Source organism: Bos javanicus, chromosome 7, assembly GCF_032452875.1.
Source record: "Bos javanicus breed banteng chromosome 7, ARS-OSU_banteng_1.0, whole genome shotgun sequence".
NCBI classification, from domain to species: domain Eukaryota; kingdom Metazoa; phylum Chordata; class Mammalia; order Artiodactyla; family Bovidae; genus Bos; species Bos javanicus.
Window position 1 is genome coordinate 18311774 of NC_083874.1, and position 16310 is coordinate 18328083.

At 47.2% G+C, this 16310-nt stretch overlaps 1 protein-coding gene and 1 long non-coding RNA gene across 2 annotated transcripts in view; one reads left to right on the forward strand and one right to left on the reverse strand.

Annotated features, from left to right (window-relative positions):
- Nucleotides 1-441: 441 nt before the first annotated feature.
- Nucleotides 442-16310, reverse strand: part of LOC133250825 (scaffold attachment factor B1-like) — a 60878-nt gene continuing 45009 nt past the window's right edge. Inside the window, 17 exon segments of the mRNA XM_061422520.1 lie at nt 442-728; nt 909-960; nt 1323-1423; nt 1712-1830; nt 3235-3277; nt 3734-3871; nt 4630-4917; nt 5923-6029; nt 7632-7720; nt 7877-8016; nt 8322-8404; nt 8483-8632; nt 10279-10373; nt 11152-11201; nt 11626-12136; nt 13087-13114; nt 15557-15615. Coding sequence (XP_061278504.1) covers nt 626-728; nt 909-960; nt 1323-1423; nt 1712-1830; nt 3235-3277; nt 3734-3871; nt 4630-4917; nt 5923-6029; nt 7632-7720; nt 7877-8016; nt 8322-8404; nt 8483-8632; nt 10279-10373; nt 11152-11201; nt 11626-12136; nt 13087-13114; nt 15557-15615 — 2156 coding nt within the window. The 3' untranslated portion in view covers nt 442-625.
- LOC133250834 (uncharacterized) lies at nt 4917-7417 on the forward strand. Its single transcript, XR_009737434.1, has 2 exons — nt 4917-5397; nt 5649-7417. It is a non-coding gene; the product is annotated as an uncharacterized LOC133250834 (long non-coding RNA).

Here is a 16310-nt window from a genome sequence, read left to right on the forward strand (position 1 = left end):
CTTGATGGGGACAGAGTTGTAGTTTGGGAAGAAGTTCTAGAGATAGACAGTGAGAACAGATGTATGACACAGAGAATATACACAATGCCACTGAATTATACCCTTAAATAGTTAAAATAGTAAATTTCATGTGTATTTTTACCACACGAAACCCACATGGGGCAAGCATCTCATATATGGCGGCAGAATGTGGGCGATGGGATAAACACTAGACCCCCAAGGAGAGACAGATGGCTGAGATGCACAGCCCAGACAGTCCTCTGAACTCTGGGCCTGGGCTCATGTTGGGTGTGCTGCTGGCAAAGTGCTTCTGGAAAATCCAACAGTCCCTGAAAGCTGCCCCCTTCCAGCCTCTTTCCCTGAAAGAAGAGCTGTGGCTTAACATCGATGAGTGCAATTTCATTTTACTTGAGGTAAAAAAAACACACACAATGCTTTAAATAAAGGGTACTGGAACAGAAACACATTTATTACAAAAAACCAAAAAAAAAACAAACAATTTCACATTGTATTGAGCTACAATATGGCAGGAGATTAAAAAAAAATTATTGTACACAGTTTAAGGGAACTCTTAACAGAACATATTCTTGTTGCCACGTGACGTGTAACACAGGAGCCCAAGCACTTAATAGCGGCGAGTGAAGTGGGCGTCGGTGGGTCTGCTCCCAAAGCCACCTCGCGGGATCACGTGGCCCCGAGAGGCCCCCCCAGGGGCAAAGCTGCCGCGCCTGGAACAAAGGCAGATTGTGTTTGTTTCCCCTCAGTGGGCTCTGCCCTGTGCCCAGTCTCTTTGGGGCTTTCTTCCCTCCAGGGTGGCACCACCAAGGGTCAAAGGTATACCCTGTGAGCAGCAGTGACACCCGCCAGAGCCTACAGGCAGAAACGAGACCAATGATGACAATCCTTACCCGGACATGCCTCCCCGGTTCATCATGTGACCAGACATACTCCTCTCACCACCTACAGAACAAGAAACACTCTTCACACAGTGCCCTGGGGCACAGGACACAGAGATCAGAGGACACAGGGCTCAGACTCAGGGCTCCAGTCCCTGTCTTAAGACCCAGGTTCCTGGTGCATACGTGAGCACATGGGTCACACATACCCACGGTCCTCGCTAAGTCGAGGCAGAGAGAGAGGCGCTATGGCACCCACAGCACCCCTCCCACCCACTCAGGAGCCCCCAGGCCCGCCCACCCACCCACCCAGTGCAGAAAGAGGTGGGAAAAACAGAGTGCTGCTCCCACCCTCAGGAGCAGGGGTGCCTCTAGCTGCCTGGTGCTTCTGCACAGACGCTGCAACTGCTGAGAACCGGCCCTCACCTTGCCACCTCCTGTGGTCCCTGTCCATCAGGCCTCCGTCAGCAGCGCCCTGCCACGCACGGTCCTCCTCTATTCTGCGGCCGTGGTCCCCCCACTCTCGTCTGCCCCTTGGAGAAAGACACCTCTGATTTGGATTGCCCCCACCTTGGCCTTCCAGGTCAGCAACAACACTAAGTTTGGCATTTTGTGATCCCAGCCCTCTGAGCAATGGAGGGCTGCAGGGAATGGAACTGGCACTTGGTCCAAGGCTCTCCAGAGACTGGAAACAGCCTGGGCTGCAGAGCGTACACTCAGCTTATCTCCAAGACCAGGAGTCCTCAGCTGGATACATCAATTAGGCCAGCTGAATGTGAGGCCCTGGTGGGGACCATGGGACATGGGTCACAAACCTGGGTGGAGGAGGGAGCCCCCGGCCTTCACTCATCCTCTTGTCGGAGCCGTAGCCGCCCCAGCCGTCACGGGAGTCGCGACCATGCCGCTCTGGTCCTCCGTGGCGTTCAGGGTAATGCTGGATGTGAATGGGCCAAGATGAAAGATTTTAGTACAACCCTGGATCCCACGGCCTCTGGGCAACAAGTTAATAATAACAAGGACGGTAACTCAGACAGAAGCCCCTGTAGGTCTGAGACAGTGCGAACAGGCACTGTATACACCTTCTGGGGTCTAGAGGCCTTCAGCTGGCATGACACAGCTGCACCCTGGAAATCTGCTCACATCCTGGGCAGAAGTGCTCGTGGAGCCCAAGACTGAATTAGATGCTCCCTAACCAGCAGGCAGAGATTCAGGCACCCATGGACCAAAGGGTGGAGGGGTCAAGTGGCTGACCCACAGCAGGAAATGATCACGATGTGCCAGGTGCCTGCATGCAGAACATAATCATGGAGTCACCAGGGATAAACAGCCTTTTGATTTCAGGAGGGCACTGTCTAATCAGATGACAGAAGCCATCCATGTTCAAGAGCAGCATGGCAGGACTGGATAGACACACGCAAGTCATCTTATTTAACACCCCCTGCTCCCTTACACAGCTGGAGAAACAGGTTCAGGAGGAGTGGGAGCACCAGGACGTGACCCTGCTCTGGATCCCAGAGAGGGACATGTAACTACCATGATGCTGCTCAACGTGTCCATCACAGGAAACCCAGGACACCAGGGGCACATTCAGCTGTGTGTGAGATGTACCTCTGGGAGGAGAGAAACAGGAATCGGGAGAGGGTCATGAACTGCTCCTGAGGCGGCAGGAAAGGCCTCAGGAGCTTGGCCACTCCCAGCCACGTTCTCAGGCTCAGAGGGAGGTGGACAGTATAGCAAGATGCTGGGGTCAGACAGCACCAACCCCCAGGGTGGCGACTCTGTCTGCCTAGTAACGCCTTGACCATACCTTCCCTCATATTTTCCATTCTCCAAGGAACCCACTAAAAAGTCAAGGCTCTTTGGAGAAAGTTTCTCAAGCTAAATATAAGAGGAAAAAAAAAAAAAAGGAAAAAACCGCACTTGTTTTCTAATGTGTTAACGCTGCTAAAGAAAAAATGCGTGGGCAACCACTGACACTCCAGGTGCACCTGGAGCCCACATGAGGCATCACATCTGGCTAGCACCGTGGGTCACACCAATGTTCCAACAGACCCTGGCAGGCTCACGCAAAGCTCTCCAGCACTTTAGTACCCATGTAGTCACAAAGATGTATAGAACCTCAGGGTCAAGGCTATACGAGGCTTCAGAATACCTGCTTGAATTCTGGGCCAGCACAAAGTACAAGCTATTCCTTCACGCTGTTGTTCCACAGGCTGCAGGTGCCACACTCCCTTACTCCTCATCACTCTAACTTGGGTGGAGGAGGAAGCAGGCATGTCAAAAAAGAGAGAATCAACTGTACAGGGAAAATAGGCTAAAATCACAGCTTCTGCCTTACCTGTCCTTCTCTTTCTCCCATGATTGACCTTGAACCTTCTCTCCTGAAAAAGGCAATTCAAATGAAATCATGAGGCGGAATATAGGTTGGACAGATCCCCAAATGGAAAACATTTCCCAAGTTGAACTCAGGTAATTCACACACACACACACACACACACACACACACTGCTGGTTCAACTGGGCTTGAGACCTAGAAGTGCCACTTGAGATCTTCATTATGAATGGACCAAAAAAACAAAAACAGGACAGGGAATGTCCCTGTGGTCCAGTGGTTAAGACTTGGGCTTTCAATCAAGAGGATGGGGGTTCCATCTTTGGTTGAGGAGCTAAGATCCCACATGCCATGGAGCAATAAAACCAAAACATAAAACAGATACACCATTTTAACAAATTCAAGACTTTAAAAATGGTCCACACACAGAACAGAATGAACCAGGGCAAAAAACAAACAAAACAACAAAACCCCATGAATTAAGCGGCCAGGGTGAGTGGCTGACCTGTCAACGGAGTGGTCAGGGTAGCGGCCCCGGTCCCTGTGGTCAAAGTCGTGGAAGCGGTCCTGACGATTGAAGTCAGAGTGGTAGCGCTCATCCAGGGCTGCCCGCTTAGCTTCCGGCCAGTAAACATCATCTCGCCTGGGGTAGGGGGGCGGGAAGCAAGAAAGGTGGGCATACATTTCTCCTCCTTAATGGATGACCTCTGTGGAAGCTGGTAAACTAAACCCTCAACAGTCCAACTGCCCCATCACTTCAAAGAATGAGAACTAACTTTATCCATAGAGTCTATTCTCTGCTACTAGAGGGGACAGTGCCTGGAGGGGTGATGTGGAATGTGACTGAAAAGCTCCATTCTCTTATCCAACATACCTGAATCCCCCAAAGAGAAAGCTCAGGTCTCCTTACAGGAGGGGATCAGTGAAGTGGATGTCAGATCCCTTCTGGGAACCGCTCATGGTCACAAGGGTTGGCAAGTCTATTAGGACAGTTAGTGCACTAATTGTCCTGCCCCGTGCAGATTTGACTCAGGAGACACCCAGTGCAGAGGACTATTAGGAGCACTTGCAGTGTAGCGGTTCAAAACCATTTATATCACTGCAATGATTTCAAAGCCTGGAAAGTGTGTGTGTGTGTCTATCTGTGCTGGTACTCAAACCTAATGATTTAATAAGAACCACTTTCACCCACTGTTTCTCAAACAATCTCAAACCACCTCAGGTTTCCATATAAAGTACAGAATATCAAGTTAAACTATAGCAAATACTCATATGCTTTTTTTTTTCCTTGTGCTTCTTTTTAAACAAAAATCACTCATTAACAGGGTTCTGGGGAACATGGCAGAGTTCTAAACGCCACGGGCCACCTTAGGGGTGGCAGTGTGCTGTGGCATGGCTTACCGCCCATAGTCATAGGGCCTGCGGACGGCGGGCCGCCGCTCCTGCTCATAACGCAGCTCCTGCTGGCGCCGCAGCTCCTCACGCTCGTGGTGGATGCGCTCCTGCTCACGACGGCGCTCATGCTCCACCCGCCGGCGCTCCCGCTCCAGCCGCTCCCGCTCCATGCGCTCCCTCTCTAGGCGGTGTCTGTGGAAGGCCAGCCTCTCTCGGGCAATGAGCAGCTTCTTACGTTCCTGCCGCTCCAGCTCTGCCTGCATGGACTGCTCACGCTCGCTATGCTCACGCAACCTGCAAGCAAAGAGTAGAGGCTGCAGGGATCCCTGAGCTGCAGCAGTGCCCCCTGGTGGGATTGGGGGTGCCCTTGAACTGCAGATAAACTTAGTAACAAGCAAGTGCCAGAGGATGGTGGAGTCAGAAGGTTGTACAGGACCCACCCTCCCTCCCGGCACTAGGCTGAGACACTGACAGCCCAACTTTTGCAGAGATACTGATGATGCCCACCATCTACTTCCCTCCAATCTCCTGTCCATTCTCTACTCTGTTTACTGACAGGGAATAGTACCAGCAGAAATGCCTTATCTAGTCTTGTTTTCTGTTTGTGTCAAGGACAAATATTTCTGTGATTTCCTTGCTTCAGGGACCATGTCTTGGACCCTGCGCATCCCCATCCAAAATAGAATAACACCAGGCTTTTGGGAAGGAGCCCATGAAGTGGAAAGGCCGAGATCACCTCTTCCAGTGCATTCATCTGCATGGTCCTGATCCTTGGTAAGACTCAAAGATGTTTTATGACCCTGCTGAGCCACTTCTGTCAACCTGGCTATCAGGCTAATTTTTGTTTATTTATGTCAAATCACCTTTATTCCTATCTGTCACATATCTTTGGTCTTTCAGTGCTCAGAAGGGAAATTTTAATTTAGTCAACTCCTTTATAAATTTTTAGTCATTTCAAAAGGTCAAACTCAAATAGATTTACTTTTGCATCACAAGATGAATTTAACTTTTATGTTTCTGTGCAGCCAGCAGTTTATGTTGACGTGGGCGTCAGTAATGTGAGCCAGAGACCCAAATGATGCTCCGAAGGCACAGACCAGTGACCTGAAGCCACTGAGGAGAGAGCCTGTCCTTCTCTCAATACTGGAAAATGTCATGATAAATATTTTTATCATGTTAAAGTAAACATGCATGAGGGTCGGTTTCATTCATCTATTTGCCAGTTACTTCACCAAAACTGTACTTCTGGCTGATATGTGTGTCGCCCAAATCAGTCAACATCCCTGGATCCCAACTCACCTGCGAGACTCCGAGTCTCTCGACTTCCTCGACTCTTTGACTTCATCAAAGGAAACAACAGACCGCTTCTCTCTGCTGGCCGATTTGCGATCCTGGCTCTTAGATACCTGGTTCACCAAGAAGCATTGACAAGTTAAAGCAGGAAGAATCAACTGTGTCCAGGTCTAAGCATCCAAGATCAGAAATGAAGCTGAACAGCAAATGAAATAATCAAGTAACACTGTATTCTCTCTGGAGAAATCTGATCTTGGCTCACCAAAATCCAGTCATAGACTCACTACCAAGTTAAACTGGAATCCATTGCCTAATTTCAGTAGTCAACATTGAAAAGAGGATTTTCTCAGAAACTTCATTTAAGATAAAAAAAAAACAAACACAAACTTTTTTTCATTTTGTCAAGTGCATCCAAAACACATTCTTTAATATTAAACACCCAGTGGTGCCTAATCAAGGCCACTTCTGCCATGTCTGAGGATTCCTTATTTGTGCCAAGGGCATTAATTTTTGATATCTATTCATCTTAGCCCTTGAATCCACACTTCGATTTTTCCATTTGACATCTTTTGTTAGAAAGAAGGGAGAAATGATCTGATACAGTAAAATATTTGAACACAGTGCAGATATGAAATGCCATACACAGAACTCGCAGCTTGTAATTGGTCCACAACATTCATGAGCTTAAATTAAATGGCTAGTCATCTGGCCAGCACAGGTTAACATGGCAGGCCTGAGGCTAGTGGTGGGAACTTTGGAATTCAGAGTACCCTCGCCAACAGTTAACTGGCAAAGATGGCTCACTGTGCCCTGACCATGCAAACGATGGTTTATGCTGAACAACTGCTTTCCTTCTGGGAGTCAGGAGAAGGTATGTATGTGACCAGCCTCAGTAAAAAGCCTGGGAACTGAGGCTGTAACGGGGCTCCCTGGGCAGAAGCATGACCCTTGTGCTGCTGCACTGTCCCTGCTTGGGGAGCCATCTTGGGAAGGAGACCACAGGGAGCCAGCAGAGTGCCCTCCAGACTCTGGGGCTTTCCCCACCTGCCTGGCTGTGTGACCTCCCTGCATCACTGCAGCCAACCTTAGGTGTAACTACAACTATGTGCTGAGCCCAGTGGACCCTGAGTGGCTCTGGAAATGTGGGTAGTCTGGGGGACCTGGGCCCACCCACATCCATCCTAGTTGTAAGGCTGTCAAGAGTTGAATTATGAACATCCAGAGCTGCCCGTGACCCTAAAACAGCAGGCAGAGTGAAATGGTAAGAACCTGAGATGGGGACTCTGTGGATTCTGTGGCTCTATGCAGCAGCGTCTGCACGGAGACAATGCACGGAATGAGTAAGATGGAGATTGGGCGCAGAGGCAGCCGGAGGGCCGGCTCTGGCAAGTGTGGGTTACGAATGCACGATGGAGAGCTGCTGAAACCTGAGACCGGCAATGAACGTGGACTGCTGTGCCCAGATGCAGGCAAATAAAGCCAATCACATCCATAAAATGAATTTCAAAATAGTTCTTTTTTTTTTTTTAAAGGGCAGTAATTCTTACCAAAACTATAAAGGAAAGCCTTTAAACCTTCTCAATTTTAAAGTTCAAAAAAACCCTCCATTTTCAGAAGACTGACAAGCTTTTCTCAAATTACACTCAAGAATCCCCTAAAACACACAGAGAACTGTCAAAGGAAATAAATAACCCAGGCAGGAAAAGAATACTCACTCGCTCTTTGGATCCCAAGGTTTTGACACTGATAACAGGCACACCTTTAGATTTATCCATCACCACTGTCCGCTCAGTTCCTCGGCTTCCTATAGGAAGAAAGGAGTCAGGTAAGAAGGGACACCTCGTATTGAGAGAAAAGTACTCAACTTCAAGGAAAACAAATGTAGTTTGTGTTGCCCATTAACCACACCAGCCAGGAACAGAAGCCAGGGTGCAGTCTCTCACACCCACTGGTCAGCTACCTGACTTTGTGGCTCGAGAGCGCTCTGAAGAGCCAGGTTTCTGATCATCCTGGTCTTCACTCTTCTCTCCACTCCCGTCTTCACCCTTTTTAGCGTCATCTTTTCTGTCAGCTTTCTCTTCCCTCTTGAGGTTGGCAGATCTGTAAATGGCATGCAGATACAGATATGTGTGAGATGAAACACTGAGGGAACAACCCAGCCAAGACTCCTGCAATGAGCACCGAGTGAGGATGGGGCTGCCTCGGAGGCAACCACAGGACGGAGAACATGCAGCCTAGGAGAGGAACTCGAGACACCTCTGAGGACTGGCGGGAAAATCCTCCAACAAGTGCACAGAAGGCAAGAGGGTAAAAGCCTCACAGCCTTTCCCACCCATGGAAAAGTGAGGAACAAGACATCAAGAGAAAGGTCATCTTGGCCATAATCCCCTCGAGAAGACTCATACCTGTCAGTATTGCTGGATTTTTCTTTTTTCCCCTCCCCTTCTCTTCTCTCAGAGCTTTTCTTCCCAGCAGGTTCATTTTTCGCCTAAAAAAAGAGAATCAGGTAGAAGTATTACCTTATTTCCTAACGTGGCTAGATCCCAGGAGGAAAATGGCCCCTTACTTTTTCCACTGAGATCATCTTCCCATGGAGCTCTGTTTTGTGCAGGTGGTTGATGCATTTTGTGGCCTCTTCTGCCGTGGACATGGTAACGAAGCCGTAACAGCGTGCTCCAGGACTCCGGGCATTGGTCACAACTTTGGCGCCCACCACCTTGAAGGAAAACACATATGTACATCTCAGACACGAAGCCCCCACATAGACCCCTACATTGTGGTTCATGCCACTTCCAAGAGATGCCAAGAACAGGTGGACAACAAGTGGCAGGTAAAGGATGTGGAGGGCAATCCACATCCAATCTGGCTGCTCCTACTCCATCATGGCTGTTTCTCTAGGGGACCAGGATGACAGTGAGGTGGAGAGAGGAGAGTGAAGCTGAAGGCAGCGTCCTGCCAGAATTCCATTAATACTATGCAAACCTTGAAGGGAAATGTTTCTAAATATGCAGCCAGCCAGTAAGAAGACATACCTATAGAAGGAGAGGGACATAGGACGGGTTTACAAAGAGCACTCTGGAACGCAGAGCCCACCCTATTACTCACAAAACAAAATTCGCGGGTATGTTTCAGGTGCTACAGATACATCCTCACGTGCTAGACGGTAGTTAATTGACCCAACAGCAGCAGCAAACTAAGGCTGGGTACGCCCATTTACGAGAGAAGGCCCATGGCTCAGGAGAAGTCCCAGTGTGTCAGGGGCCATCACTGGTATTCATCTTTATTGTGCCACATGAAATCTGAGCCCGGAAGTACGGATTCCCAGGAGTCTGGCCCCTATTCAATCCACATTAAGCCTGCAGTGTACCCAAGACACTGTAGTCTCCAGATGGACACTTCCCTGCAGAGCAGACATCTGCTCTGAGGGCCACTGGAGAATCAAGAGAAGGGTCCCACTCCGTAATGCAGATGTCCAGGAAGTTTTGAGTTACTGTGAGGAACATGTCAAGCTTTGTTTTCCTTGTTAGTTCCTGAACATCAACAGCCAAGATCAAAGATGTTGGTTTTCTCCGTTATCATTTCTGAATCCTAACTGTGAATGAGGGCCTGTGCTAAATCTTACTTGGCAAAGCAGACTGAAGACAAGGAGGTGTGGGCATGGCAGCTTATCTGGAGGTGAGTCCAGGAAGCACTGGAAGGGGCTGGGGGAGAAAGGAAGAAGAGGCAGCACTCAATGTGTATGTGTGGGGGCCCCACCTGGGCATCATGTCCACCTTTTCTGGGCGGAGGAGGGAGAGAGGGAGACAGGCAGGTGTGGCAGAGGTGGCTACAGTTACTCTGCCTAGCCGGGAAAACACGGAGCAGAGGCGGGGCTGCCACAGCTCTGAGAGCCCCAAGTGTAGAGACAAGACTCACATGGGACTGGCAACATGCCCCAGGCACACCACTCTGTGCTGCACAGCTGAGGCCTACAGCTGCTCACAGGGGTCTAGTTGAAAGATCTTTTGTTCACAACACATATCTACCGCTTCTCTAAACACTATGACTCACAACAATGGGCTGCCCTGTCCTCCCCACCTAACAGCAATCCCCCAATAGGTTTAAGGCCAGATATGGACGCATTAAGTTATCAAATGATACGGTGGATTGGAGCCAAGGAAGCACAAGATATACAAAGTGGATGCGGGCTCTGGGAACTCCCGCTGGCCTCACATCTCTTTCAGTGAGGGTGGACCGGCCACAGGCCTGCAAACCTGTGAGTTCAAAGAACCACACGGTGTCAAAGTCCTCATTGCAGGAGACAATGATCTACACGTAGAGGCCGTGTCACATGAGCTCACAAGCAGCTTTGTTGGCTCTTACCTTCCCGTACTTGCTGAAAAGATTTTTCAAATCTGTAGCTCTGGTGGTAGAAGAAAGTCCACTAACCCAGAAATTCCTTCCACAACTGCTACGACCTATTTTAAAAGAAAGTTCCGGTCAAAAACAAGATACAGACAAAATCCTGAGTCTTATGTATCTTAGAATCATTCCCAACCAGACACTCTCCCTGCTTGCTCTAGAGGCCAGCAGTACAGAGAAGGCTGGGGCTGGAGGCCAGCCTGCTGTCCTGACATGAGTTCTAGGGCTGCACACAGGGTGGATAGAACCAGTGGCAATGTCCCTTAATGACTGGTCAGGGCCCACTGGGCCCGTGGCTGGGGTAGCCATCAGCTACCAGATGGCACCACCCATCCCAGTGAGGTGACTTTGGAATGTAAGACAGAAGCTGTCACCGTGGAGCCTGAGATACATCCTCTCCCCAGCTTCTGGCCTTCTTTGAACACCGGTTAAGGATGAGTCTGGAGCAGCCAGCAAAACTACTTCTCAATCAGCAAATTAATAAAGGGCTCTGGTGTCGATAAATCTGCCACACCAGGGACCCACCAAACCCCAGTATCTGAAAACTCAAAGCATTTTCTCCATCTGCATGTGTCACTGTGTCCAAGAAGTTCACAAATCAGAGAGAAAGTCAGGATGGAGGAGCTCAAAGGACTCTGGCAAAATCAAGTGTCCAAATCAAATCGAAGTGACAATTCCGCCCTGCAACCCAGAACCCGCACAGTGAGGAAGCAGGTGGCCAGAGTGGAGAAAGGCTTTGAGACAGGCTCACAGGCCTGTGAGGGGTAAATGGGCGTGTGACGGCTAGAGCCGACTAGAACCATCGCTCCCGGGGGTGCCACCCTGCTGACTTACCCTTCTCCTCTTTGGAAAGCTTTTTTGTATCCGAGTCATCTTCGACAGAACTAGAGACAAAAGACAATGTCACTCCAGAAGGAAGAAGCAGAGAGGAAACTAACTCAAAATTATAAAATATGTGCTGAGGTTGCATACCTACCCGAAATTTAGTTCTGAAAAAAATGATACCCCTACAAACGTGTATGGGAAATCTGACCTAACCATAAGATTTCAGACCCACAGGAGTTAATTAATTCTGCTGGGCTAAAGATAATTAGGAAGAATTAGAGAAAACAACCATGATAGGTTGAGAAAAGAAAAAAAGATTATGTAATCAGCTTAAAATACACAAAGAGAAATCAAACATTCTTTAGAGGTAAACTACAATTGCATCAGTCTGGCTGGCCAATTGCAGAAAAACAGCTCATGTGTGTCATTAAACGACCAATGAAAAGGAGATAGCGTCTGGTCTAAAACTGAGAAAAAACAAACCTCATTTTCTGATCAGCGCCCTCACTGGCTGAGGACTCTTTAGGAGCCGGAGGGACTTCATTACAAGCTTCAAAAGCAAACTTCTTCACGTCTTCTTTGCTATCCCCCGGGTCCGGGCTTGAGGCTTCCGGGGGCGCTTCCGCGGCCTCCTCGCTACAGGCTTCCGTGTGCTCTGAGGCTTTACTACTCTGCTCAATTGGCTTCTCTAGCCCTACAGGCTCACAGTCCGTCCTCTCGTCATCGCCTGTCTGCTCCACGGGCTCCCTTTTCACTACCGCTAACAGGGTGTCTGCCTTGCTCGACTGAGCGTGTGCTGTTGACTCGTTGGCCAAATCTAAATCACCCTCCTCCGGATGGGCGCTGTCAAAAAGGTCCTCTTCCTCCGCAAGTTTTCTGTCTGGCCCCACGCTACTTGTTTCCTGTGCAAATGGCTGCTCCAGCTCGGAACCTTCTTCTTTTACTGGCTCAGATTTACAAGTTTCCCCCAAAATGTCGAGTATTTTCTCATTTTCTACGGATTTAACAGGAATAGAATGGCACAAGGTTTAATTACCAGGGAAATAAAGCAATCACAAATGCGGAACTGGCACGGCGGCCACACTAACACGAAGAGAACTGCTAGCTACACAGAGATTGGAAAACCCGCGGGTACACACACTCAACACTGGTTACACTACCTGCACTCCGACCGACTACAGAGTAAGCCTCTATGCTACATGGAAGAGAAATGAATGCATCCCAGAGACTTATTTAACCCCCAACACCTTCTGGCTGATTCTTGACAGTCTTCATTCTGTCGGCGTGTATATATGACTCTTCCAAATTTAGCTTCCAAAGTCCAAGTTGCTTAACTCAGTGTATCACCATTCACTGAACAGAGCTCAATTTCCAAATTTCTTTGAATTTCTTTTAACAGAACAGTCCGACATGAAAACCAGAATCTCTTCCATCGGTGCTCTGAGATATTTGTAGTCCAGAAAGTGAATAGTATTTGTTTGGAATTCTTATGAAGAAACTTTTCCTTCTTCTGGAATCCAGTTATGTCTCAATGCTTTAAAATGTTATCTCCCTACCACTGCCTGCACTGCCTGAATTAAAAGACCACAAAATTAACACACTGCCCAATATCACAAGATCTGTTTTGTGGGGTACAGAGGTATTATATTTTGAGAGGCATCCAAACTCTCTCTGTATCTGTTTCAGTGCCGCGTTCATTTAAAAAGGCATGAGATAATCTCATCTCACCAATACGTTTTACAAAATGAGAAATCAGCCACTTTCACAGATCTGGTGATATGGCTGGGTTTCCAATCTCTATGATCCTGGTATATTTTGGATCGTAAACCTTTAAAACAATGTATACTATAGTAAGATAACTTTAATATTAAAGAATTCAAACAGAGAAGGCGGAAAACTAGAATGATTCCAAACCCCATTGCTAAGTTTTTCATTTAACAGTACCTGGCTCCAAGGACGGTTCTTCAATTTCCTGCAACAAAAAACATAAATAAAATTGTGCCAGATGGATGAAACTCAGAATTTATTTATACCCCAAAGTATAACAACTAAGAAGGGAATTTTTAAAAACACAGACAAGGAACCTCACAAATGCAACAGGCGAAGAAACCTGCTTGTTTCAGGCAAGAGCCTGCAGGGGAGTTGGTACCGCACTTCATCCACCTCGGACCCAGGGAACTGTTTCCGTGTTTAATGTAGTCCTGTGCTTTGCTGCATTTCCCAGCGCCTGGCAACATTATCACTTTTAATGGTGAGGAACCCATCACATGGCTGTCTTTTTCAACTGTCTTAAATGCCTGGATAGCTGTGCTTTAGTTTTATACTTTTATTGTCTAGCAGAATACCAGACACATTATACCAGATAATCATTTCTCACTAATGCACTATTAGTTTCCAAAAATTGCAAAGATCAAAGGGAAGAAGGCATGGGTGGCTTGACCCATGTTCTACATGTGCACCGTGGACTCACAACACACACATGCCCACCTACCTGGTCAATCGAGTCCCTACAGTATCCCGTGTACCTTCTTCCTTATCTCTTCCAATCAACAATCCAGCAAGCCAGATCTAATTCTTCAACAACTTTCAAGTCCTTCCCAGGAAGCTGTTTTCAAGTCATACCACTCTTACTCCTCACCAACATCAGCGCTTGATTTTACTACCCCCATTCCTACCTCCTCCGCAACGGGCTCATCTGTACCTCACCCCACATCAGGCCAAGTCCTACACATTTACTGCAGGGACTATGTGCTCACAGAGAGCCCGCCCAACTAAAGGAAGGGACTTGCAACGTGTGGTCACTGGCCCGTGTTCTCTCTGTTCAAGGGACAACATTCTAGAATTCCAGCCAATTCTGATAAGCAATCTAGGTTCCAGGCAGAAATTTAAGCACTTTACATAAACATATATTAACCAATCATCACACAGCCCTAGCAAGTTGGTTCTATTAGTATCATCCTTCTTTTCAAAGATCAGGAGTCAGGCACACTGTGGTTCACAAACTTGCTCGAGGACATACAGCAGAGCTAAGATCTGAGCCATGGCTGTGTGACTTGAGTCCATTTATCAGTCAGGCCCACGAATCGTTCTGTTTATACACAGGGAGGATTGCAACCAACCTCTCTCCTCGTGCATGAGACACCACAGGTGCTTAGCATGCAAGTTACATGCACATGAATGGCTGGCACAGTCCACTGGGCAGTGACCTGCCATCCTGGGGAGCCCTAGAAAACGGGTCACTTTTATAACAATTTCATTTACTGGTAATCAAGTTTGTTTTTTTCTCCATTTCATGCTGGGAATTAAAGATTCTACACGGAAGGAAACAATCATTTTAGGCAGAACGATTCTCTCTTAACTTTCCCTAGACAAAAACATATACATTCCTATTTGTCTCTGAAAGGGGCCTGTATGTACTGTCCTGACCAGATAATGTACACAGGACTGTTAAACCTGAGGAGACACTCAAGAAAATAAGCCTGCTCCTCCTTTCCTTTCTGAGTCAGGAACAGGCTTTGTCTCTGCAGCTGGAGAGACATCAATCTGAATGGTGAACCAAGTTTCACCAAGTTTTCTTGCGATCTGTACCCTCCTGGAGGCTGGCTTGTGGCTCACTAGTAACACACCCGGCCTGTCTGGCAGAGAGAAATGAAGGTGGTTTCTGAAAGGTGGTTTCCAATTAATCAGCATAAGTTACATTATTAAAACAGTAAAAAAACAAGGACTGGCATAAGCCTTTTTTTCATTTCCTCAAAAACGTTCTGAAAATCAGATACTCAGGTTTATTTCAACCGTTTAAACCAACATCGGCTGACAGAAAAGGTAAAAGGAAACTTAAGATCCATATTAGTGCCAACTATACTTAAAAGTTTACCCACATCTTATTTGTTATTTAACTTTTAACACAGGTGGTAGTTTAACCTGTGTGTAATAGCCAATATGCTACAATCATCAAAAGAACTCTGTACTTTTTGAGGACAAACTTCCCAAAGGGAAAATCAGAACCCATCTTTCCCAGCTATGACGTCAGTGCTCTGGCCACTCCACCGCACCCTCCTGCACTTTTGTCCGAGCCCCATTCTTCTGTCCTGGGGAGGGGGCGCTGCCCTTGCAGTCTCATGTCTCACCTAGGAGTACTTCTGCTGCAGAGGAGGTCCTCCGGGACAGACCCCCATGGTTTGACCTGTTACTGATCAAACTAACAAGAGCCCCCCAAAAGTCCCGAGCCGAAACAATGAGCAATTCTCAACAGGCACATTCTATTCAGGAAAGTTGAAAGCAAAACTCCCTCTAGGAGGCCAAAAAAGGAAACAGACCTTGCAGTGACTTTTAGTGGGGACTGTATCAGAAGTGGATTCCAGAAACTGTAGTCTAACCTTTCATTTTAAAAATATTGAGCCATACAACAATTTACCTGTAATATTGTGAAGTCAGATGATGAAGTATCTAAATTGTTTATACTTTCTTTATCCTCTACCTGTAAAATAAACGGAGAATAAAATTTCCAATACCAATAACAGAAATGCCTTCAAAGATGTCTCACGGCTTCTATTTTTTAATCGCCTTTTCTGTCTGAGAAACATTCATCCTTTTGGAAATAACAATCCACTGAATTAATGGCACGAGAAAACGCAGGGTATGAGTTAAGTGCATAGAATCTGGAATTACCTTGGCTTTCATTCTTATTCTCATGAGCTACTGCCTGGAGATATTTACCCTGTACCTTTTTACCCTCCTATTTTCCCGACTGAAAAATGGGCATAATAGCATCTATGTATCTGTGGTTAACAGGATGAAAGGAACTAATGCCTAATGTCTGGCAGACAGAATTCAGTAACTAATACTCACCATAATTGTATTGTGCCCTGGATTTCATCCTAACACAATTAAAGCTAAGGCTTTAAAAACAAGGCCACAGTATTCGAAGACTGACTAGGCAGGGTACCAATCCAATGACAGCAAAAGACCAACTTTCCACCTGTTTTGGTATTTCAGACATCACAGCTATTACATCACAGAGTAATCTCCTATAACAAGAAGGCTAGAATAGTGTCCTCAAGATGCTTAATGCCGCACTATTCAAATGGAGAGCAGATACAATTATTCCTCACAAGACACCATTTTTCAATGAAGCAAAGTGTGCCTTTTCAGACTCATCTGTGATGTGA